At 46.7% G+C, this 26,434-nt stretch overlaps 1 protein-coding gene across 1 annotated transcript in view; it reads right to left on the reverse strand.

Annotated features, from left to right (window-relative positions):
* Positions 1-26,434, reverse strand: part of TNN (tenascin N) — a 64,668-nt gene that overhangs the window by 3,635 nt on the left and 34,599 nt on the right. Inside the window, exons 11-20 of the mRNA XM_082405859.1 lie at positions 26,061-26,324; positions 24,579-24,842; positions 21,358-21,621; positions 19,871-20,134; positions 17,364-17,494; positions 15,810-15,942; positions 15,203-15,354; positions 9,972-10,068; positions 8,906-9,073; positions 1,913-2,076 (exon numbers count right to left, since the gene is read on the reverse strand). Coding sequence (XP_082261985.1) covers positions 1,913-2,076; positions 8,906-9,073; positions 9,972-10,068; positions 15,203-15,354; positions 15,810-15,942; positions 17,364-17,494; positions 19,871-20,134; positions 21,358-21,621; positions 24,579-24,842; positions 26,061-26,324 — 1,901 coding nt within the window. The remainder of the gene's footprint in view (positions 1-1,912; positions 2,077-8,905; positions 9,074-9,971; positions 10,069-15,202; positions 15,355-15,809; positions 15,943-17,363; positions 17,495-19,870; positions 20,135-21,357; positions 21,622-24,578; positions 24,843-26,060; positions 26,325-26,434) is intronic.

Genomic DNA, 26,434 nt, shown 5'->3' on the forward strand with positions numbered 1-26,434 from the left:
GCAGCTGAGGTTAGACAGGCTGACAATTTGGAAGCCCCCTGCGGTTGGAGGATGGGGGGTGTGAGCCCAGGAGGCGGGCGAGGCCAGAGGAGCAACAAAGGTAACATGGGGTCAACCTGGCCAGCAATGATCAAATTATCTTTGCTTCACTCTTTTCCTTTACAAAAAATTAAAGGCAACAGTAAACATATTAATTGGCCAATTGTGGAAAATCATTTTCAATTTAGACTGTTTAGATATTAGCTCTGGGATAATAAATAGCCTGCTGAAAACTAAATTTCATTTTACGACTTTTGACTGGTGAGCACAATAATATTTAATTCACTTAATAACCTTGCAAGCTGGCCAATAAAGAGCCCAAGTGACCAATTTTATGTATTTTAATTTGTGAGGTAAATAATAAACAAGAAGCTAAATGCCTTGCAGACTGTGAAAAGCACATTAACCAGATGAATGTCTTTTATTAGCAAATATGGGGATGGTTTAGGGCATGCTGGCTGCTCATTTCAAATATCTGATCTCTGATCACAGGCTTCCCTGAGTCAGCCCACATGCTGCCACCATGATTCACGGGCACACCCTCCATGGCTCCCCTGGGGACAAATTTCTTCTTCCCTTTGAAAAATTACATAAGGACTGGGAGTCCCTGCTGCCTGGTTAGGACCAAAGCAATCAAAATGTACCTGGACTTTAGATGTACTCATATTTACAGTCACATTGGTACAATATGTATGAGTTCTGGGGAGAGGTGGCTTCCTGAAGGCTAGGATCAAGATCCAGGATGGGAAATGAGAAACCCAGCAAGGGGAGAGTTCATGGAGGGGATGGATTAATGATGAGTAGGAACAAAGATGCAATTTTTAAGAAGCTGTGAGGGAGCAGGCAGGAGATGCCTGGAAGCTGGGGAGGAATCTAGGCCATGTTCACGGGGCAAGAGGATGCAAGAAATCACTGACTGGAAAGTTGCAGAGCAAGGGAGGGGTGAGGAGGCCTCGCCAACTCTTGGCCTTGTGTGCACACTCCTGAAGTGGAGAAACCGATTTAGCACAACGTTCTGGGCAGACTTTGGGTGTCTCTGGATGAAGTGGATCCAAGGGTGGGTCTGACATAAGACAGAAAACTTTGTTTTCCCCGTGATCAAAGGACTGAGAAAAATAGCTCTGGTTTAACTGGATGAACGACTAGAAAGAATTCTGAAGTGTCTGTTATGGATAAAATGTTTGTGTCCCTCCCCCGCCAAATTGCATATGTTGAAGCCCTGACCCACAACATGATGGTATTTGGAGATGGCGCCTTTGGGAGGTAATTAGGGTTAGATGACGTCATGAGGGTAGTTCAACCACGGTGGGATCAGTGCCCTTATAAGAAGAGAAGGACCAGAGCTCTCTCTCTCTCTCTCTCTCTCTCTCTCTCCACTATGTGAGGACGCTGTGAAAAGGTGGCCATCCACAAGCCAGAAAGAGCTCTCATCAGGAACTGAATCTGCTGGGAACTTGATCTTGGACTTCCCAGCCTCCAGAACCATGAGAAATAAATGTCTGTTGTCTAAGCCATGCCGGCTATATTATTTTGTTACAGCAGCTTGAGCTGACCAAGACAGTGGCCATGTGTGAACTCGTAAAGTGAGATGGTGTGGGACCCATATCATCTCTATTAAGCAGTGGGCAGCCTGAGTACCTCCCTGCACTGAGTAAGGGTGCAGCATTGGTGGGAATGTAGAGTGGGGAGGGGCTGCAGCAGATGGGCAGGGAGGGCCTTGACCTCCAGGCCATGGAGCCTGGAGAAGAAGCCTTACTGCCCTGACTGCTGGCATCAGAAGGAGAGGGTCAGCCAAACCAGTCTGGAGGGTGTCACTCTAGGAACACAATGTGGGAAAAGCCTGGGACAAAAAAGATGTTCACCTGTCACCTACCTCACTATGCTTGGTCTCCCCGTATCTGCCATTAGGGTTGGCCAAGTGGCAGTTCTTGTACCACCAGCCGCCATGATGCGTCAGGGCACAGTTGCTGAGGGCGATATCATTGTCTCTGTCAAAGGTTGTAAACTTCCATCCATTGTGGTAACTAAGAGCGTCCCCTGCAGGAGAGAAGAGATGAGAGGGGAGAGCCCAAGTTTCACCCCTGAGGGCGTGATCAAACTCTGACCTGAAAGAGGCCTGGGGGCAGGAAAACCTCCAGGCATGAAAACGCCAGGGATCCAGTCCGTTAGGCCACAAGGAGCCACTCTTTTCTCAAAATCGCCAAGGTGAGAACACGATACGGATGAACAGATTCTCTTTCCTGGCTTGTCACCCAAACTTCAGGCCTGTTTCTCCAATAGCTTTAAAAGCATTTTCACTTAGAGGCCTCACAGTAAAATATCCAAACACCCAAAACCAAACTCCTCGACACTCCCCATGGTACCTGACCACCCTCACACAACTAACCCCCTTTCTGTGCTGCTGTCTCTGCTTGAGCCTCCTCCCAGTCACCCAGACTGGGTACCCCCGAGCCACATCTGACAATCCTGTGTACCCCATTATCGAGCCCTTCCTTCTGCAGACCACTCCCTTACACCCCTGCACCCACGGCTGCCACCCTGGGCTGTTCTCATCTCTCTCCAGGCCTGTGTTAATACAACAGCCTTCCTAGCTCTTCCGAAGCTTAAGCATCCATTTTCATCATCTCAGGCCTACTTCCTCCCACATGGAGTGAATTACTCCTCCTGGCTTTTCAGGCCTGTAACTTGGCTGTACCCTCTGCACAATCTCATAGCCCGCTATCCCCACAGGCGCCCTCCACGTGTGAAGTGGACGCATCCATCTTCCATGCCTCTGCTCACCTGTTTCTCTCTGCCCTTCATCACTCCAAATCCTCACCATTCCTCAAAGCCCAGCTCAACCCCACTCCTGAGGAAGATTCTCCTTATTAATCCTCCCACACGCCCTCTTAACACACACACCTGAACTTCTAGAGCCCTTCTGGGCACATAGGTACAATTAAACGCTTCGTTAATCCTATCTAGAAATCTGCCTTAATTATTTTACTTGTATTCTACTATTTCCCCCATCACATTTGTCATCCTTTTATAAGTTTACTTTTTAATTCAGCTCATAAAAGGCAATAAGGGCTCATATCAATCCCAAGCTTAATCAAGTTCTGTTCCTACAATAACAATACTTCCATTTAATCTGATCTCTGAGTTACCCATCACCTTCACATATACATTCTCATTTGATGCCCACAATAAGCCTGAGGGGTGGGTCAGGCAGCTCTTAATCCCATAAGGAAACAAACTCACAGAGGTTAGACTCTAGGAATTTGTCACGGTCCCACAGTCCAGAAGCAGCAGAGCCAGGACTCAAATCTCCGACCTGAGATTCCAAGCCCAGAGTTCCTTCTGAGACACCAATTCACAGGAAGCTTCCTTATTTCAACAGCAGGCTTTGATTATGCCTAACAAGGACAAGCTGTCTCTGACCATCTACAGCAATGGTTCTCAAAGGGGACCCTGGACCGCCAGCAGCTGCAGCACCTGGAACTTGTTAGAAATGCACGGTCCCAGGTCCACCCCAGACCTACAAAACCAGAAACTCCACGGTCATACCCTGCAGTCTGTGCTTTAACAAGTCCTTCAGATGACAGCAAGCCCTTCTGATGCCAGCTAAAGCTCGAGAACTTTTGTCCTGAAACCTCATTCATTCATTCAGAAAACATCAGGTATGCCTGCTATGGCCCAGCACCATGCTAGGCTCTGGGAATACAAACAGTGGTCCTTGCTCTCAAGAACTTAGTTGCAGGTGGCTGGGGACAGATACACAGTTGACAACACATTGTGTAAAGGGAAGGTCCCAGTTTGACCCTCTGATCTGGGAGATCAAACAGTGACTCCTTCATGCCTCACCTAAGACACAGCAAAACCTCTGCCCGCATTCATTCTCTCCAATCAAAGAAGGGCAAATTGTCACATCTATTCATAGACATTTCCCCCTCTCCTCAGATTCCCTGCAGACAGTTCCCTACAGCTCCAAATACCACACAATGGTTCCCTTAGCAACAATTACCTGACCTGCACATAAAGTTCCCAGAGCTGTTTTCTAAGAATCTGTGCACAGGCTATGTCTTAAAGGTCTCTTTGTGGTTATCTAACCTTGGGCATTGGGATAAAGAAAGGTGAAGCAGGTTGTGGCCTGAGTGTGAGAGTTTTTTCCCCCGCAGATGGGTTTTCTACCTTCTAGAAACTGAAGCCACACTTATGTTCCGAGTATAGATAGTGAGTGTTCTCATAAATCAAAAACTAATTTTTCTTTGGTCATCAGGCCCTGGCCAAGACAGTATTCTGATTTATTAAGCTTATCTCCTCAAGAAAGATAAAGTAGAAAAGCCAAAGATGGTTAGACTCCTAGACTCCCTCCCCACTGCTGGAGTTTTAGGAGAAAACACTGATGAGAGATACGTGCCCCACTTCTAGGCTAATGGCTTTGGGTGGGAGCTCATTCTTCTCGGGTGGTGGGTGGGAGGAGTTGGTGGCAGGCCCATAAGAGGTCTGAACCCAAGCCCAGGATGGGGCTGCTGAGCTGGTCAGCACCCATCTCATCAAAGTATCACTCTGGGGCCAACTCTTCTTCTCTAGTACTAGGAAAGATGACCCAGGCAGCTGAGCCATCTCAGACCAGAAAAAGCTGTTAACATCATTTCCCCTTTAAGTCACACACAGACACAGGACCACATGTCTGGATCTTAAACATCTTCTACCCTGGGACCAGGAATTGGCCAATGAAAGAGTGATTTGTACCGTCGCTAGCTTTCTCTTTTGTCCATGTGTTCAACAATGTTTTCTTTCTAAGTGCCAGTACTTAAAAATCCACTTCAAAGCTAGGAAGGCACTGCCATTTGGGGTGGAACAATCCTTCACTGTGGGTATTTGGCATCCCTGGCCACAGCCCACTGAATGCTGGTAGAGTTCCTCAGTCTACCAGCATATTTCTAAGTGCCCCCAGGGGGTGGGCCATCCCTGCTTGAGCAGCTCTGAGTCTCCAGCAAGTGGGACTTGAAATCAGCTGCAAATGACTGGTTAGCCCACAGAAGGCCTTCTGCACCACCCCGAATGTCTAGCTATTTATGTTTTCATTATAATCTCCAAATGGATGAATAGCAGCCTCTTGAAGGTAGAGTTCATAGACTGTCCTACCTGTCTCACTCCAAGGTTCAGAATCAGAAAGTCAATTGACATGGCCTTACCTTGCTGGAGTTTCCTTTGGGGAGGAATTATGGGCTTTCTGATTTGACTTCAGTGGAAGCAAAAGTTGAGGGCCCATCTGGACAGTCTGAGTAGGGGAAGAGTCTGAAACCTCACCTTCCCACCAGAGCGGTACACCTCTAGTTCCAAAAAGAGCTATAACAGGGTTAAAAGCTGGGGAGAGCTGGCACATGCCTGGAGATATCAGAATGTTCACTTTCTATTTGAATGCCATGCCCTCTAAAAAGTACCTCATCATCTAGGACATGAGTACCCAGAAGCTTCCTAACTTTCCAAATCCTCCTCAGGGACCAATCAGCACATATAAGGAAAGCTAAAACTCCACTAACCCCGCCGCTGTAATTCCGAATGTAAAAATAAGAATGATAGTACACAGGGGAAGACTAGACTGTTGTCTAAATGCTGCATGAGTTCAAAGTCTCTCAAGGCTTCCTATTAAAAAACACATCCTCCACTGACCAGCACTGTTGGCCTGAACAACCTTAGAATGGGAATTATACCCTAATCACGGTTAAAATGCAAATAGAGTCCCCTGGGAGGAGAATCACAGTAATTCACAAATACGTTGACTCCTTTCCACTCATTTTCTCATTAGCATCAGTTCATTTACTGGATTAAGACAGGCCTCAGAAAAGGTACATTCGAATAATAGAGGGAAGGGGATTGGGTAGCCTGGGAGGGCAGTCCTGAGTGAGGTCCCCAGCATAAGTCCCGTGAGGGCGGTGGGTTTCAGGGAGAGATGTGGGCACAGGTGCCAAAGGGAAACAGCCCAACCCCATATCTTGTCTGCAGAAGGTTCCATGAATGGAGTCTCTGAAGACTGGGATTCTTCAGCCTGAGAAAGGAAGGCTGACTGATCACGATGGTCAAGACTGAATGGTATTGGGAAGAAAAGGGATGACCAGATATTTGCCATGTGAGCAGGAGGAGGCCCGAGGGGTCTGATGAAATAAAGTTCATATTTTATGGCAAGACAAAAAATTTTTTAAATAAAATTTTTCTTTGCCCGTTTGGGCCTCTTCCCTCCCCTTTAGTGTGTACCATGCATCTGGGTTAACCAGACTTCCTTAGGAGGTGACACTCCCTCTTAATCTCATCAAGGGGCCATCATGACCCATGACCCACTACTTTGTACATGTAGATCTGGATTGTCTAAACTGTCAACAATACACCATTTGACATATAACCCTTTGTCTCAAAAACTTATATAACTGTGCTTTGACCTCTAACAGGTAGAACAGTCCTCAGAGCTTTCTGAAAGACTGCCTCCCTGCTTAAAATCCTCAGGTTGGCTTGAATAAAATTTTCCATTTCTTTCTTAGATCAACTATTGATTACTTTATTTCACTGAGAAGTCTAAGGGAGATTGTAACATTCACACCCCTTCCACCTACTGGCTGGGAGAGCCAATGCGACCTGATCTTAGCTACAGCTGGGGGGAGGGGGAGGGGAGGCAGCGTGCTTAGTCCTACAAGAGGGCATCTTTAAATTAAATCCCCCTCATTCGATTAATATGCTTATAATCATCTGAATGTCCATCTGTATTTCCCAATTGCATTTTTTTAAAAATTAATAGCTACTTTATTTATTTATTTATTTTATTTTTGGCTGTGTTGGGTCTTGGTTTCGTGCGAGGGCTTTCTCGAGTTGCAGCAAGCGGGGGCCACTCTTCACTGCGGTGCGGGGGCCGCTCTTCATCGCGGTGCGCGGGCCTCTCACTATCGCGGCCCCTCCCATTGCGGGGCACAGGCTCCAGACGCGCAGGCTCAGTAGTTGTGGCTCACGGGCCTAGTTGCTCCGAGGCATGTGGGATCTTCCCAGACCAGGGCTCGAACCCGTGTCCCCTGCATTAGCAGGCAGACTCTCAACCACTGCGCCACCAGGGAAGCCCCCCAATTGCATTTTAACTGGCTTTTTTCTATGCCTGACTTTCGTGTTTTATATTATACTTTGTACAATGTAAAACGGTTGCCAGCCTTTTTCCAGCCCATGGAGACCAGGACCTGCAAGGAAAGAAGGGACAGCACCCAAAGCAGTGCAGACTCTTCTAGCTGCAGTGGCTTTTCTCCCAAAGACTGTTTTTCCCTGAATCAATTCTTTGCACACTTTCTCCCACCCCCAACCCCTACTCGGGACCCTTGAAATGTACCCCATGTCTGTCGCCCAAACTCCTCATACTCTGGTAGGTTCCTACCCCTCCTGCTTTGTCTCCTCCCATGTTACCATGTCACCAAACTCACCTCTTCACTGACCCTCTGAAAGCTATTTTGGGCCTCAGATTCTATTCTTTACAATATAAAACACCCATAAGATTATCTAGAAAGGTTGTACTAGCAGGATCATCTTTCAAACTCACCTACTCTGTGCCAGGCTCCACACTAAGCACTGGGAAACAAGAGCAAGTGCAAAATTCATGTGATTTTTTTTAAAAATTAAATTACAAGACCTGAAAGAAATTTTGCATCAGTAGTTGGCCACTTCCAGTCATGGCCCCGGACACTCAGGGGTGTCTGTTCACAGCCCTCTGCCATCAGGGGGTTCTCAAGTAGACACCTTTGAGAATGTCTGCAGGCTTCAAGGGTACACCCCAATTTCCTTGTGTCTGCTCAGCCTTTGTTCACTCCTGGACTCCCCCAGGCCTGGAGAGCCCCCCCGCCCCCTTTCCTCCTATCTGAAAGTTCTAGCCTTTCAGACCCAGCTCCAGCCCACTGTCCCGCAGGGAGCTTCTGGCAATCCCTTCGGTCCTCAAGGTACCCACCTCTCCACACTCCTGTAGCTCTCTATTCTCCTTACCACTTATTTGACTCTTTGCAGAAGTTGCCTTATATTATTATTTATCTATTTACGTGTGCGTCTAAGGGGAGAGACCATGTGTTACACAGTCAGTCGATTTGGCTCGTAACACATTCCTACATAGTTCCACCAAAGTCAAAAACATGCTAAGTCAAACACCAGACTTACTTGTTAGGGTTTAAAGACCATAAATACAGGTTTAAAGTATACTAGTAAAACAATAACCACGCCTTGCCTCTTAAAGAAAATACTCAGGGATATAATTCCAGTATTTCTGTCACGCTGCTTAATTTTGTTCTTTTCCTTCACAACTGAACACACCATCAACTGGCTTAAATCCAGTGAGCAGCTAACATTCCCCTACTTTCAGCTGAACTGCTCATTTCTGTGTTGTCACAGTTGTGTGGCGTTAATGAGACCTATACTTCTTATTGTTTGAATCAGCACTTTCATTCTTCTGTCTTTACTTATGGCAAAGTGCCACAAAATATTTAAATAATACATGCACACATACTGCTATGCAAGAATGGCAGTCACACGGCTGAAGCCGAATGAGTGGTGGGCAGACACCACGAAATCTCTCAGAATGTGGGTGCATCAGCTAATGTACAACAGCCCGAATTGGGGGAGTACAAGAGGAGGGATTTTACTGGTGGGGGATCAGTGTGTAATGTACAGAAGTTCCAATTTTATGATAGTCAAAGACTGCTTCAACGATTCTGTTTAATCCCCTGCAGGGAGCAGGGCCTCACTTGTCAGTAAGGACAATTCACAGAACAATAGTCTATCCCCCCGAGACCCATGGCAGGTGGCTGACCAACCCTCAGACACACAGAGCAGGAGACCCCAGCAGGAAGGACACGTTTTGTCTTACCTGCTGTGCCTCTGTATTTCCCAACCGTCAGCCTGTACCGCTCCTTGCTGGAGGCTACTTGGAAGGAGTCATATATGGCATAGGCAGACTCGCTGGCAGTCTGTAAGTCCACTCTCACCTCATAGCGGGTGGGCGTGCCTGTGGTGAGGTTGTGTAGCTTGTCGAGTCCTAAGAATCAGGAATGGAATTCCGGTAACCAATCAACCGGTGTGTGAGCACCGACCAGTGGCATGGGAGACTTTCAGCCCGCAAAGCTGCCTTAGCCTTTACTTCCTCTGCTAATGGGGGCCTTCCCTACACCACCTCTTCTGGGGGCTCACTTTCTCATCCTATTATGTCTTTGGCACAGTCATGCTTCTGAGTGTGGAAGCCACATCCTCTGGGAGGGAGCGGAGCGGTTAATCGTGGGATGAATCTGCCCCCACTGACTCCTTCTCTCTCAAGCAGAAGCTGTTCTATCTATCATCCACTTATCTCACCAAGTGGGAGAGGAGATCACCTACTGACTCTAAGGTCACCGAAGGGATTTTTGTACCAAGCAAACCACAAACATCATCTACTCTATCAGACGCTGAGTATCCAGATTATGATTTTTTAATTCTTCATTTCCCAGTTGATGCTTTTGGCTATTTCATTCTCTACGAACATCTGCTCCAGAATAGAGCAGACGTAAAAGGGAAAAAACAATGCCATAACGACTGGCATTACTAGAATTTCAGGGATTCGTAGGACCTCCCAGTGAGAGCCCAGAGTACCGATCAATCAACTATTTTTCTCCTCGTGTGGTTTCTGAAAAGTTCAGGCTGCAGGCAGATCGTGCGGGCCTTAGATGCAGCACAAAGCCCACCCACCTGTGACAGTCCCACCCTCTCACACGCCCACAGCACACGAGAACCTTCCCAGCGACACGGCCACACCAACGCCCTGGTCGGCAGGTTCCTCAGAGAGTCCCTGTCGCTTGGAGCTCTGCCTGAACGTGGTGAGCTTCCTCAAGCTGCCTGACCAGCTTTTCAGGGGGGACTCTCCCCTTTGCACCTCAGCCTTTATGGATGCTCAAAGGTCATACCAAGCCAGAACTCCCTCATGGGGTCCCCGAAGCCTTCCACGTAGGTCCGCCAGCGCTTGAAGAAATCCAGCTGCCCAGTGTTCCGCCTCTGGAAGACCTGAAGAGGGAGATGGACGTTTCCCTCTGACACACCTGAACAGACGCGGCTGAGTGACAGAGGGCAGCACCATGGACGGGGGCTGCCCTGAGGATGGGCAGAGGGGACAGAAGGTAAAACTGACAGATGTGGTGATCGGCTAAAAGTGGAGCTGAGAGACAGGAGGATGTCGAGACCGCCTCTCGTGGTTTGGTCTCGCAGCGCTGAGGGCAATTCACTCAGCCAATCGCTGGGAAAGGGGCTGTGACAGAGGACAGCTTCCGTGAGTGCAGCAGAGCTCATCTGGGGACCTGGTAAGTGTGAGTGACTTCTGAGGTATCCTGGTGAACGAAGATGCCATAGGAACCACTGAATATAAGGGCTGGAGTTCTCAGGAGAGAGCCAGGCTGGACTTAGGAGGTGACTGTGTATCTGGGTGCTGGGTGCTCAGCAAGCCCCCTTTCACTCTCCTCACCCCCGGAACACAGGGAGACTTTCTTTTTCAGCCTTTCTTGCAGTTACGCTGGAACCATATGACTTGTTCCAGCCACAGGCCTGTAAGCGTGAGCACAGCTTATGGGCTGGGGGTCTCCACACTCTCTCTTCCATTGCCCTGGGCCACGGTGCCACGGTGAAGGCCACATGATGACAGGGCAGGGCCACAGGCTGTAATCAGCCTGAATTCCTGAGTCACCGCTTAGAAGTGACTTTGCACACGTGAGAAAAAACCTTTTATGGGTTAAATAATCGAAATCTGGGGTTGGTTTGCTACTGCAGCACAGCCCATTCCATCCTAACGAACATGGAAAGCCACCAGGACATAGAGAGGAAGATGAAGCCACTGGAAGGATGAGACCACCCGGGAAGAAAACAGGAACTGAAAAGAGAAAGTGGCCTAGAATGAAACCTTGCAGACCTCAAGATATAAGAGCCACACACAGCAGGATAAGTGCATTAAGGAGAAACAGGAGCCACTAGTGATGTGAAGGACAACTGGGCAAATGTGGAATCAGAAAGGCCGCTGGAGAAAGGTGTGCCCAATAGTGTCAAATGCTGGTGAGAAGTCAGGGAGCATGAGGTCCAAACTGTCCACAGAATCTGGTGACACGGAATCGCCAGTGACTTGAGCAAAGGCTGTGCTAGTGAGTGACAAGAGAGGAAGGCAAACCGGACCGGGCTGAAGAGTGAGTGAGAAGGGACGACGTGGAAACGGAGGAGGGACTGTTTCATGAGAGTACAGGCTGCTTTCTTTCCAAAACTTCCTCGATCTGAGGAAGGGAGGCAGTTCCAGTCAGAGTACATTGGATTCTTTTCTATGAAGTAAACCTAAAAAGTACCTAAAAGCTAAACACACCTATGTATGCTAAGTCCTCCTGGCCTTGAGAGCCACGCTAGACACCATCCTAGCTGACGTCACAAATGAGACTGGAACTCCCCAAGGCTGGAGTGGCATCTTCCTCTCTGCCTACTTTCCTTCGTGTTCATTCAAAAGCAGACGCCCAGCACAAAATCCAATCCCCCTCCTCTCCACCATGCTTCACACCACGTGCCTTGAAGTCAAGCACTTTATCTTGAATCTGATGAGGTAAACCTCCTGATACTTGAGCATTCTTGACACTTTTCTCTGGGAAGAGACGGGGAGGGAGGAGAGAGCAGCTTGCCCACAACAATGCCCAGAGCTCCGAGTGGGAGCTCACCACCAGCTCCTGAAGCACCAATCCCTGTCTGCTGGCCCAGGAGGCACTGAACGAAGGCGGCGATGGGTGGGAGTCCTGGCAGAGGGTTGGCGAGTCCATCATTTCTATTCCTGAGCCTCAGTCAGCTTGTTGCCCAACAGGTTAGAAGCGGGAAGGAGGTGTCTACCTCAGAGGTGCTGGGAGGACTCATGAGACAGGACGCGTGAAAAGGATACGGAGCCTCTGAGCAGAACTTAGGGATGGTCATGGCGAACAACGACCCACTGCACTAACACTGCTGTTCCCTTTCCCATCTTTTCACGTGTCCGTCTTTTAGAGACGTCCCCTTCCTTTTCTGGCTTCCTTTGTTTCTTTTTTCATTTATTCACTCGTGTAACAATCACTTGTTGAGCATTTGTTAAGGGCTGAGTCCAGGGCAAGAATATACAATGCCATTTTACAGATGTGAAAGTTCAGAAAAGCAAACAGCCAGAGTCACACAGCTAACTGTTCAGTGGCTGATGCAGAGATAAAACACTGCCTCCTCATCTTTCCATGAGAAAGTCTGAGAAAACCAGCTCTACAGACCCTGTTGTTCAAAAAGCATGTCGTAAGATTCTGAGGCTAACTGTTAATTTCCTAGCACGGCACCTGGGACTACTCCTGTATCACCGACAGTGGAATCCTAGGGCAGATGTGGGCACCAATGTTTGGTTCCACACACCTTGCATCAAATTCCGTTCCCACTGATATAATTAGTTACGCTATAAGGTCAGGCTCAAATCTGATCCTGTCCTCCTAGGACATAGGCTTTACAAAGGCATTTGGTCTCTATCTCTAATCAATGAACATAGTGCCCAAGCATTTTTTTACTTGTTTTTTTCTTTGTTTTACTAATGCTTCAGCTTGGCTAGGCAAACTCCAAAAAAATGGTTCTGATGCTCTTGGCGTCACTATTTAGACCCAGCTCTATACTTACTAGCGGTGTCCTTGGGCAAGTTAGTTAACCTTGACAGGCCTCACTTCTCTAAACTATTAGATCAAGATGTTAATAGCCCATTTGCCATTCTCTTAAATCAAGGCTTCAGCAAGGTCATCAATCATGATAAATCATAAAGTATAGAGGCCAGAGTCTGGCACATACAGATATAATAAGTGATTATTATATCTCAATAAATGTTAGCTTGCATTTTACGATATCAGATTCCAAATGAACTGACCCAGGGGATCATTTGTACATCTTGATCAGTCAGCCTTAACTGACTCAATCAGAATCTAGTCTATTCCCTTCTATGAGGTGAAAATACCTTGCAATGAACTATCTGGGGTAACAAAAGCCCCTTAGCAAGTAAGTCTCAAAGGAGAAAAAAATCTCTTTCTGTCTGGTTCTACACAACAGAGCTTCACTGCACTCTAGAACTTACTCACAGTCCTGAATGACTAAACCAAAAGGAAAAACTGAAACTCTCATTTAAATGCCTGTGGAAAGAGCCTCTCATGTAGTCCTTAGGACTTGCAAGATGGAAAACAAAGATGGAAATATTTGAGACGCTTAAGTGTTCCCTGATGGTCTTCATTCCAGCCTCCCACCCATAGCCTCAGTTACCTCACGGCAGAGTCCTGGCCTGTTAATCAAACTGGGTTTCTGCTGCCTGGGATGGAGAAGAATCTCCTTAAAGGGATTTGAGAAGCTCAATTTATAAGAGCAATGTATTCATATGATGATCATCTTTCAATGACAGCAGACTCCTGAACCCCCCAAAACATGGAAACCGTCAGTAAAAGATTTGGTAGAGAAGTTTTCAGGACTCCATATATTTTCTGGAGTGCGGTAGCTTTGAGGAGAACCTGATAGAATTTCAGTTCATGTATTATCTTCAGGAGTCTGGGTGAGAAAACAAGACTTGGGAGGGGGTGGGGGACTGGCATTGGTTAGAACCCAGAGTGATTTTGTTATTTCTGGAACTGACGTCTGTGTTCCGGTAAAGGTCACTTGCATGGGCAAGATGTAGAAGGCAAGATCCTAGAGGTCAGGGATTTTTGTCTGTTTGGTTCACTGCTGGTTCTTGAGTATGTAAAACAGTACTTGACACATAGTAAGCACTCAATAAATATTTGTGGAAAAATCATGGGTACTCCCAGGCAGACAGACTAGCAGGTCTCTTTCAAAAGGTTGCCCTAGACACACATGTCCTGCCCTGTGTGAGGCTGGCTTTCAAAAAGGTCACACTGGACAGTACAAACATCCTGCCAATGGGCATCTATGGGCACAAAGGCAGGGAACTGGCTTCAAGCCTGAAGGGACAGAATGCTTAGAATTACAATGGTGCTGATGAGAAGCAGCAGGTACAGCTTTGTGAGTCTGGTCAGGTGGAAGGCCTCCCATGTTACATTCTGTTCCATTATTTTTATAAATCAATCAGGAATTTCCCCCATCCAATCCCATTACTGTCTTTCAGCCATCAGATGCAGCTGTGTGGATAATAAGTTTTCTTCTTTGCTGCTTATTAGATGGTATCATTTTATCCGTGGCTGCTCAAGTGTCTTTGGTTTTGCAGGCCCCTGAGCAAATGTGTAAATGAACATAGTTGGAGCTCTGTGAGATCATGCTTTCTCCTCCCCACAGTGAGTGGTGGAAGCACAGTGGGTAAGACTGCAGGCTGGTTTGGAGCAGTGAGAGCCTCTCTCTATTCGGGTACAGGAAGAAGGGGGCGGGGGAGATGGAAAGATCAGATTGAAACTCTCAAAAGCAGCCATCATATAATTGGATCAGGCAGATGCAATCAAAGAAGGTACCATTTGGTTTAATGGCCCACAGAGAGTAAAACCTCCACACGGAAGAGGGACAGTCAGAACATTGCCAAGTTTCCTTCTCTCAGGTTTTAGCCTTTCGTATCAAAGTTCCAAAGGCCTTGCTTCTGTACTGTGGAGCCAGGATACAGAACTTGGACAACGGCTCCAATTCAGAGGACTGAGCCTGCAAAGAGGACATGTGTTTCCATCTTGGATGGCCTGAGATGACCCATTGGGAAGACCAATGACCCAGGAGGCTGGAGTCCTAAAATCTGGTCCCAACTTTGTTATTAACTCATGTGACTTAGCCAAGGCACTTCTCCTTTTGGGCTTCAATTTACCTATCTATAAAATATGAACAATAATCTCTCTCACTTACTCTGTAGCTTATGTGTGAGGGTCATGTTTACGAGAGTGCTTTGCACAGAGTAAAATGTAGGTAACACATGTGTAAAGGGCATTAGTAGACAGTGATAAACCCACAAGCCTTCCCAATCATCAGCCTTAGTTTACGAAGCCTGCTCTATCCCAGGAGTGAAGTACTTCGGGCTCTATTCTTCCAGTGGGGTGGGATCTCTTTAAAAACAGCGGCAAGCCACCAAAGCTCCTCCCTCCCATGTATGAAGAAGAAATAGAGCTTCCTGGCCCGAGAAACGAGACACTGCCCAGGGCTCTGTGTGACTCACGATCCAGCCGCCTCCATCCGTGTCCATGTCACAGTACACCTGCAGGGGCCGACTGGCATCTCCACGCAGGTAGATGGTGTAGAGACCACTGGCGACGTTGCTATTCTGCTGAACTTGACTGCAGTCCGAAGGGTGTGGAAAACGGGCACCAACTGGGAGCCAAGCAGAGGGTCAGTGTCGTTAGGAGAAGGGAAAGGGAGGAGGGGAGTGGGGCTTGTCCCCTATTTTAACATTATTATGTTTAGAAATTATTTTGGAACCTCCTACTACTTTGCTTCTTCCAACTCTTCACTCACATTTTTTTTTTCTCACTCATTCTGCTCTCATCAAACCCTCCAAATGTATTAGAAATAAGGTCAAGTTCACATCATTTCCTCCTCCTCCGATCCAACTCCCCTCTCACCAAATAACACTCTATTTCACTCCCCTCCTTCGTCTCTCTACCATGGGATGGATTTCTTCTGAACTCATGACCCACTTCCATTTCCCCCTGTCTAGAGAAATCCAGAATCCTGTAGCCACTTGCTCTTCCTTGGACACCTTTTCTGGCCTCTCCAATGCTTGTCCTCCACTGCATTCTTATTCAGAGTGCACGAGCTCACGTTACCTGTAGAAAGGGTGGTGGATACACTCCTGCTCCGGCGATCACCCTTAAAGGCAACCAAGGAGACAGGGAGGGTGACACCCTGCTCAAGGCCTTGCAACTCAAACCTCTGGTCCCCTCTTCCAAGCTGCACCTCCTACCAAACAAAGGAGACAGTAGACATTCATTTATCACCCCCAGCACCCTAGGTGTCAACAGCATTGCCTGGTGCTAATGACAGAAGCTCCCTGGGAGGGTAGAGTTTTTGTCTCTTTGAGGGCTCATTGGCAACCCAGAATCCAAGTAGGTTCCAGCTGCTTCTCTGAAGGGCTGTGCCATGGAGATTCAGCACTTCTGGGAGCTCTAGCTGGGAACCAGCACCTGGCACTGCCACTGGGGGAGCACCCGCTAGGTGTCCTGGCGACCTCTGCCCCCCAAATACATGCTGGGGCACCAACCTCAGCCACCACTGGAAGCAACAGGCTGGCAACACCAGGCTGAGAAGTTAATGGGGAAGGTGAAGCTGGCTATGGTTATCTGTGAGGCAGGGAGATGGTTGGTTTTTCAATAACCTTTCTTCTGAAACTGCCTTACTCCCTCCATAAACATAGGGTGAACTTTCCTGTCAGGACTGTCATAAGCATTAACTGAGATAATGAATAAATCAAAGGGTCCTTCCTTTTCTCCTTCCTCCCTTCTTTTTTCCTTGTGAAGGAGAGAGAATAATAACTTTCCACTTGGACAAGTTATGAAAATGCGCTGGCCTTCAGATTCCAGACGGGAGGTAAAATTCTTGAAATAAGGGTTAATCAATTCATTCAATAAATATTCATTGAACACCAACCATGTGCTAAGTTCCAAGCACTTTAGATACAAGGATAGTCAAAACAGACAAAAATTCCCTGTCCTCAGGGTGCTAACATTTATTGGGGAAGACAGACATTAAACAAAATAACATGGAGCAGATTGTGTGGCCAGCAGATATATGATGGTCAGCTAGGAAGGAGCAGGCACAAAGCTTAGCCCTATAAAATGAGACCACACGGGACTTCCCTGGTGGCGCAGTGGTTCAGAATCCACCTGCCAATGCGGGTTCGAGCCCTGGTTCACGAAGATCCCACATGCCGCGGAGCGACTAAGCGCATGCGTCACAACTACTGAGCCTGCGCTCTAGAGCCCGCAAGCCACAACTACTGAAGACCGCACACCTAGAGCCCGTGCTCCACAAGAGAAGACACTGCAATGAGAAGCCCGTGCATCGCAACAAAGAGTAGCCCCCACTCACCACAACTAGAGAAAGCCCGCGCGCAGCAATGAAGACCCAACGCAGCAAAAAATAAATAAATAAATAAATAAATAAATAAATAAATTTATTAAAAAAAAAATGAGACCACACATAAATTGTTCACAAATGACCAAGTTTAGCATTGTCCCTTGCACATAGATGGTGATCAATAAGGATCAACGCATTCATCAGCAGGTTGCCATGGGACCAACTATCCAGCTGGTTGGCCCAAGAGTTGCTTCATAGGGAGGCTGGGCAGGGGCAGAAGAGAAAAGACAAGGAACATCCAGTACCTTGACAGTGCCATCTGGGAATCGGTAGGTCAGAATATAGCCATCGATCTGAGCAGAGGGGGGTGTCCAGGTCAATACCCCACCAGACTGTGTTACAGCAGACGGATGAAGGTTTTGGGGAGGGTCAATGTCTGTATATAAAACACCAAGTAGTTATTATTACTAAGGTAATGAGAAAAGGTAATTTTTGAGGTGTTGGCTTATGTTTTCTCCCTATATATCCTCCCATTTTTCTTCCTCCCATCAAGCAGGTAGCAGGTTCCATTCTTCCTTGCCACAAGGCCTTTAGGATCCGTGTTTCTAAAAGTATAAACCCATCGAGGACAAGAGGATTAAGGAACAGAGAGTTGGGTGAGTCCCAGAGGGAGTGAACCTCGGCTCCCACTTCCCCAGCAGATCTCCAGAGAGCAGTGGGTATGAGCAATCTCGATCAGCAGAGAGATTCCCTGAGATGGCAGGGCTCCCAAAGTGGCAAGGAAGGATGAGGGAAGGCAGATCTGGAAGGTCCCTGCACACAAAAACCAGAGGCACTCAGCAAACAGCTACCCAGAAGGATGACCGAAATACTGGATGAGACTCCCTGGCCTTGGAAAACCACCCAAGACCTTACAGACAGCCCTGGGGAAGGAGCGTGACCCTAAATTTCCTGAGATTTCCAACTAACAAGCAGAATGGGAGCTTATGATGGAAATTAAGTTGGTATAGAAATATAAAGTTTGGGGAATTCCCTGGCAGTCCAAACTCCACGCTTCCATAGCAGGGGTCCCAGGTTTGATCCCTGGTCGGGGAACTAAGATCCCACAAGCCCCATGGTGACATAGCCAAAAAAAAAAAAAGAAAAAAGAAATATAAAGTTCTATGTCTTATATAACTAAGTATGCAGTCTAAGATGCATACCCTGTACAGAATGGGGAAGCAGGGGAGGTACCTGTATAAAGGAGGAGAGAAAGGAAGAAAGGGTAGTAGAGATGTAGGAAAAGCAGAGATTTCTTCTGGTTCCTGTGCACTTTCCCACTCAAACACCAGAGGGAAAGTGTGGGTGCGTGTGTGCACTGTAGACCAGGAAAACTAAATCTCAGCAAAAATTCTAGTCAACACCACAATAATTGGTCAGACGACTCATTTTTTTAACCAAACAAGATATGAATGGAAATTTCCATTTTGAAAAATCATTATCATAGGAGGTGATTTTAATTTAGAAGTGTCCAAAAAAGATGTCTCCAAGCTATTTTCTACCCAGTAGCATTTCAGCTGAGAACTGAATTGCAGTATTTTAATAGAAATCAGGCAGTTGTTGCTTTGAATTAGGATGTTTTGACAAATTTTGAGTTTCTGTAACATCAGCTTAGTGTGACTTTCTAAAACATAATATCTGGTATGGATTTTCTTCCATCCATCACACGGAAAAACTGAATTTCCTGCTTTCAAAATCAAAGCAAAACCTTAACTATTTAAATATCTCAAGTTGGCTTCTGCCTCCTCTTTGACTGCCCACCCATCCCTGGGTCATGAACTTCAGATGTCGTCTTAGTTATTTCCACATTTCTACTAAGTAGAAAGAGGAAGTATTTTTGTCTTTAAAAATGGGGAAAGTGAAGCAAAGAGAAGATAAAGAAGGAAGAGTGGAAGGAAGGAATAAAGGAAAGAAGAAGAGACAGGAAGACAGAGAGAGAGGGGAAGGAGGAAGGGAGGGAAGGGTAGGGGAGAAGGAAGGAGGAAGGTGCTGGTTGCCTCGGGAGAGCAGCACTGGGTTGTGGAAAAGAGTTTTCTTTCTACATACCTTTGTTTAGTTTGAGAAATTTTACTATAAGCATGTATTACTTCTTTGATTAAAAACTTCTGTTCATTGCAACTAACAAAAATAATAAAGGAATCAAGGCACCTCTAATGCCAGCGGCCACGCATGGCGTACTCGGCCACACAGGGGACAGCCCAGGCCTTGCCCAGACTGTCTAAAGAGGCCCACGGACGTCAGGGTGGGCTCAGCGATCCCGTCAGGTCCCTCTGAGGCCTGATCGCCGTGATGCTCGGCGACACCCGGGGCCTCATCACACAGAGAAAAGACAAGCAGTCCAGGCCCCTTTGGTCACCAACTGTAGTAAGGGGAAGAAGATGCTCCACCACTGCCCCCAGTCTGGAGATGGAAGCAGAAGAGGCTCCTAGCCTCCCTCCTCCCTAAACTGAGGCCCAGCCAGGTTCTCACAGCCAGGGCAGAGAGCCTGGGAGCTGGGCTGGGTGAGGGGGGTAGGAAGGGAGGCTACCTTTGGCACAGCCATCTTGAAGAATCACACAGTCTTACTTTCACACCACTTCTTCTACACTCTTTCATCTTAATCTGAACTGTCCTGTCAACATATATTACCTTAAAAAGGTGAAAAGGGAAGCACTTTGAAGAATGCCCACAGGTGAAACACTGTGTTCCCGGCTCCCCTCCCCAGCCGATGTGGAGGAAGACTGTTTCCTGATAGGTGTGAAGAGTTTGATGTCCCCATCGTCCCTGACAGTACCTGTGGGGGCCGTGGTGTCGGCCTTCCTGCTCTCCCGGTCCCCCTTCTGGGCCCACACGTGGACCGTGTACTCCACGCCCGGCCTCAGGCCCATCAGGACGGTGCTGCTCTCCTCCTTCCCCACTGGAACCTCCCCGGAGTCTCCATCAGCAGAGGTGTAGCGCACCAGGTACCTGTCAATCACGGCCTGCACCGGGTCCCAGGAGACGGTGGCCGTGTTCTCTGTCACCTGGTCGGTCACCAGGTTTTTGGGGCTGTCAATGTCTGAAAGGAAAAATGCTGATCAATATGCACTATTTATAGGCCACAGAGTGCAGAAGCTCACAGCCATTATTCTTGGGGTGACACCCTTTCAGGTTTTGTGGTTTTTCCATCTTGCATGCTCTAACTTCATCATGGACATATGTCTTCTCTCCCCAGAAAGACTTTGACTCCTCAAGGAGAAGGCACAGTAGACCAAAATCTAAGCATCTCTACTATTACCTCTACCAAGAGTTTAGCAAAACAAATTTCTTTTTTCGTTTAATAAGCATATGTCAAAACGCCCACTATATGTAAGGCATGGGACCAGGCAGTGTGTAGGGTCCAATTCAAGAAGACATGGTCTCTGCTCACAAGCAGCTAATATTGATAATTTTGTTTCTAGCATCATGTCAACGAAGACCTCCCATTTCATACAAGAAGATTCTACCAGCCAGATGCAAATGTAAGCTCCCAGAGGAAGAGGGCTGTATTTTACTCCCTCGGGGTTCCCACTGCCTAGTAAGGAAAAGGGCCCATGGAAAATGCTCAATATATGTTGTTCAACGACTCAGCAAAATTGAAATCGAGTTTTAATATCCTTTCGCATATATAGATTCACTTGCAATGCTGGTTTGCTGGCTAAATCATGGCACAGAAATATAATCATACATCTCCTTCACAATAAAATGAGAATATAACCTAGAAATTATACCTGAAAATAACACAATATTGTAAATCAACTATACTTCGATTAAAAAAAAGAGCATAACATAGAAATTACCCTTATCCTCCAAACTAGAATTATCATATGATTCATTTACAGTAAATAAACCACATACAACTACTCACTCTGGTGGATATAAAGTCTACTTTTTTGAAGTTGAATTTTGAACATATTATGATTAACATGAATGACATTTCATTTCATTTCCTGTTTCCAATCACAAACTCAACAGGAGACCCGCAATACTGAACAAAACATTCACACACTCAGAGGAACAGTGGCTGGACATACCATGAAGTCATGGCAGGCGTGTAGCTTGGAGACTGCCAGGTGGACCTGACTTGTAAAGAAACCAGTTAAAGGGAAATAAGAGATGGCTTGTAGTCTATTATGAAGGAACGCCATCATGCTCTTCAATAAATCATCAACTCTGCCAGTGTGAGTTCAGGAAAGCAAAACATGACCAGCCATAGGCTTAACAGGACAGGGCTTACATTCCCGAAGAAAGATGTTCCATTACCTGTCAGGGCCGTGGTGTCAGCCTTCCTACTCTCCCGGTCCCCCTTCTGGGCCCACACGTGGACCGTGTACTCCACGCCTGGCCTCAGGCCCGTCAGGACGGTGCTGCTCTGCTCCTTCCCCACCGGAAACTCCCCGGAGTCTCCGTCAGCAGAGGTGTAGCGCACCAGGTACTTGTCGATCACGGCCTGCACAGGATCCCAGGAGACAGTGGCCGTGTTCTCCGTCACCTGGTCGGTCACCAGGTTTTGGGGGCTGTCAATTTCTTTTTAAAAAGAAAAGGCTGAATTTTAGAGCCAAGCGGGGACATCCCACCACCCCATCATCATTCACGTTATCTTTATTAACAATACAATTCCATTGAAAACATTTTCCAGGGAAACAAGCCACTGGATACTAAAACTGGAAGGAATTAGATCTTCTCCACATGTATCAACATGGAAACTTTCTGTCCTTCTAGTTCCCACGAAAATAAAAATCCCCTGAGCAACAAGATAAGCCACCCAAATGGCGACTGAAACAACCTCTTTTGTTATCTCCATGGTATCTAGCTATTTTGTTTCACAGAATTTGAGAGCTGAGAAGTTACATCTTTCAAGCTTCTTCTCTTGTATAAAAGGGGAGGAGAAGGGAGACCCAGCGAAATGAAAAGACTCCGAGATCCAACTGTTTTCTTGTGTTAAAACCTACACCTGTTCCCTCTGAATTTTCAGCCCTCCCACCTTCTCAAGACCTTTGTTCCCTTTCATCTACCCTCTCTTACCTGCATCATCAGTCTCTCCTCCTCTACCATTATTCCCACACAAACAAGCTCTAGATCTCTCATCCCCCTGCTCCCCATAACTGACAGACTTCTCAGGAGAACCGTCTGCATATCTCAGTTTCACTCCTCACCTCCCATTCACTCCTCAGCTCAATGAAGTTTGGCATTTTCTACAGCACACCACTACAACTGCTAGTCTAGGTCACCAACAACTTCATGTTGCCAGATCCTATGGACACTTGCCATCTTCGCATTGCTCGACCTTTGAGCAGCATTTGTCAGAGCTGAGCCACTCCCTCTGTCTTGAAACACTCTCGGCTCTTGGCTTTCATGACTACACACTCCCCTGGGTTTCTCCTAACCCCTAACTCCCCCTCTTCAGTCTCCTTCATCAGCAACCTGAAAATGTCAGGGTGCTCAAGGTTTCCTCTCTTCCTCTCTCTCTACAGGTGATCTCACCCATGTCCACAGCTTTCAATACCAGCCAGATGCTCATAGCTCCCCAATCTGTATCAACTCTGAGCCCTTGACTTGTATCTACAACAGCATATCCACCACAGTGCCTAGCATGTATTAGACACTCAATAAATATTTGTGGAATCAATAAATAAGTCACTCAATTAACCAAGGAATCTCATGAGTATCTCAAACTCAAATATCTAGAAGTCTTAACGTTCCTCCTCAAACCTATTTATTGCTCAGAAGATGATGCCCCAATCTTCCATGTTACTCAAGTCAGAAACACAGGTCATACTTGGCCCCTCACTTTCTTCCTGTCCCACACCTCATCCATCAACAAAAACTGTCATTTATGCCTCCAAAATACGTGCCCAGATATCCCCTTTTCTCATCCCTACTGCCATCACACTTGTCCAAATCATCACCACCTCTCCCCCGACTTTATTAAACTTCCCCCTCCTACCCTTATCATCTCTTCCATTTATTCTCCTCACTCTGGCGTGAATAACTGTTTAACAATGAATATCGCATCATGCCACTCTTCTTCTAATAAATGTAGCACGCTCCCTCTTTGAAGCACCGTGTGGTCTTGTATGATCTGACCCTTCCTCCTTCCCCCATCGTCTCATGCCACTTTCTCTCCCATCCTCTATGCTCCAGCGACACCAGCCTCCTTTCAGTTCTTCAACCTTCTCATCCTGTTCCAGCTCAGGGCCATCACACATATTCTTCCCTCTGCCCAAAATGGCTACTTTTCCCCAATACACATTCTCCCCTTCCTCTGCAAGCACACTGTCCAACACACCTCTCCGCAACGATGGGAATAGTCCATAATCTGCACTGCCCAATCCAGTAGCAATCAGTCACATGTGGCTACAGACTGTTGGAAATGTGGCTAGTATGACTGAGGAAATAATTTTTAAATTTTTGTTAATTAATTAAAATTTAAAGAGCCACATGTAGCTAGTGGCCACTGTATTGGGTGGGATAGTAGAACAGAACTGTAAGCCGGGCACACGGCCCTCCAGCTAAAGACTTCATTTCCCAGCCCCCCTTGTACTGAGGTCTGGCGCTGTGTCTTGGATCTGGCCAGCGGAATGTGAGAAGTGATGTGTGCGGTGCCGTCACACTCTTCCCTTTCCATTACCCCTTTCCACTGGCTGGAGTGAGGATAGGTGATGCCCATGTAGATGCAGGCAACTCCCTAGGAAGGTCTGAGCAACAGTACGGAAGGAGCACAGGCCTCCTGTACCACGGAGCTCCCCTGTCAGCCTTGGTCCCTTACACTCTGACCATTCCACAAGACAGAAATAAACTTCTTTCTTCTTTAAGCCACTGTTATTTGGGTGTTTCTGTCGATGTGTATCTTAACTATTACTCCCCCATTCCATCCTTGTCCTGTTATTCTCTACACCTACACCATGTTTATCTTGTTCATAGAACTTATTATAATTTATACATATAAATGTGTTTGCTTGTTGATTGTCTTTCCCACTGGACTTCAAGAGAGTAGGAAGCGTATTTATTTTGTTCACTGCTGTAGCCCAGGCCTGGCACTTAGAAATGTTCATCAAAATTTAGCTACATGTTGAAATGAACACAGAGCTCCAGCTGCCAAGGGTAACACTCGTTCCTTTAAACTAAGCACCATATATTAAGTAAAAAATAAAATAAAATAGCTTGCTGCAAAAAAGTACTTTAACCCAGTGTTTTTAAGAATTTTATATTGGCTTTACCTTATTCCCTATGATTTCCTATAACTGATTAAAAACACAGCCTTTGGAAAACAGTTTTCAGGCATTCATGGAACTGCTCAGTACTGAGCCCATTACTGTGCTTTGTTCTTTCTTTAGGTGAACAGAGTTTTTTTACAGCAAACTCTCCTAAAATAGTCCACAGTCCTTGAGGTCATGGGCCACAAAAGCAGCAGTGCCATAATTCAACAGTAGTAGATCAGCCCACAGTAAAAACCCTAGTTTGCTTTTCTCTTCTCTCGTTACCTGTTGGGGCCTTGGTGTCGGCCTTCCTGCTCTCCCGGTCCCCCTTCTGGGCCCACACGTGGACCGTGTACTCCACACCCGGCCTCAGGCCCGTCAGGACGGTGCTGCTCTCCTCCTTCCCCACCGGAACCTCCCCGGAGTCTCCGTCAGCAGAGGTGTAGCGCACCAGGTACCTATCAATTACGGCCTTCACCGGGTCCCAGGAGACGGTGGCCGTGTTCTCTGTCACCTGGTCGGTCACCAGGTTTTTGGGGCTGTCAATGTCTGAAAGGAAAAATGCTGATCAATATGCACTATTTATGGGCCACAGAGTGCAGAAGCTCACAGCCATTTTTCTTGGGGTGACACCCTTTCAGGTTTTGTGGTTTTTCCATCTTGCATGCTCTAACTTCATCATGGACATATGTCTTCTCTCCCCAGAAAGACTTTGACTCCTCAAGGAGAAAGCACAGTAGACCAAAATCGAAGCATCTCTACTATTACCTCTACCAAGAGTTTAGCAAAACAAATTTCTTTTTTCGTTTAATAAGCATATGTCAAAACGCCCACTATATGTAAGCCATGGGACCAGGCAGTGTGCAGGGTCCAGTTCAAGAAGACATGGTCTCTGCTCACAAGCAGCTAATATTGATAATTTTGTTTCTAGCATCATGTCAACGAAGACCTCCCATTTCATACAAGAAGATTCTACCAGCTAGATGCAAATGTAAGCTCCCAGAGGAAGAGGGCTGTATTCTACTCCCTCGGGGTTCCTACTGCCTAGTAAAGAAAAGGGCCCATGGAAAATGCTCAATATATGTTGTTAACCGAATCAGCAAACTTAAAATCGAGTTTTAATATCCTTTAGCATATATAGATTCACTTGCAATGCTGGTTTGCTGGCTAAATCATGGTACAGAAATATATTCATACATGTCTTTCACAATAAAATGAGAATATAACCTAGAAATTATACCTGAAAATAACACAATATTGTAAATCAACTATACTTCGATTAAAAAAAAAGAGCATAACATAGAAATTACCCTTATCCTCCAAACTAGAATTATCGTATGACTCATTTACAGTAAATAAACCACATACAACTACTCACTCTGGTGGATATAAAGTCTACTTTTTGAAGTTGAATTTTGAACATATTATGATTAACATGAATGACATTTCATTTCCTGTTTCCAATCACAAACTCAACAGGAGACCCGCAATACTGAACAAAACATTCACACACTCAGAGGAACAGTGGCTGGACATACCATGAAGTCATGGCAGGCGTGTAGCTTGGAGACTGCCAGGTGGACCTGACTTGTAAAGAAACCAGTTAAAGGGAAATAAGAGATGGCTTGTAGTCTATTATGAAGGAACGCCATCATGCTCTTCAATAAATCATCAACTCTGCCAGTGTGAGTTCAGGAAAGCAAAACATGACCAGCCATAGGCTTAACAGGACAGGGCTTACATTCCCGAAGAAAGATGTTCCATTACCTGTCAGGGCCGTGGTGTCAGCCTTCCTACTCTCCCGGTCCCCCTTCTGGGCCCACACGTGGACCGTGTACTCCACGCCTGGCCTCAGGCCCGTCAGGACGGTGCTGCTCTGCTCCTTCCCCACCGGAAACTCCCCGGAGTCTCCGTCAGCAGAGGTGTAGCGCACCAGGTACTTGTCGATCACGGCCTGCACAGGATCCCAGGAGACAGTGGCCGTGTTCTCCGTCACCTGGTCGGTCACCAGGTTTTGGGGGCTGTCAATTTCTTTTTAAAAAGAAAAGGCTGAATTTTAGAGCCAAGCGGGGACATCCCACCACCCCATCATCATTCACGTTATCTTTATTAACAATACAATTCCATTGAAAACATTTTCC

The sequence above is a fragment of the Balaenoptera borealis genome (assembly GCF_965194805.1).
Source record: "Balaenoptera borealis genome assembly, chromosome: 1".
NCBI classification, from domain to species: domain Eukaryota; kingdom Metazoa; phylum Chordata; class Mammalia; order Artiodactyla; family Balaenopteridae; genus Balaenoptera; species Balaenoptera borealis.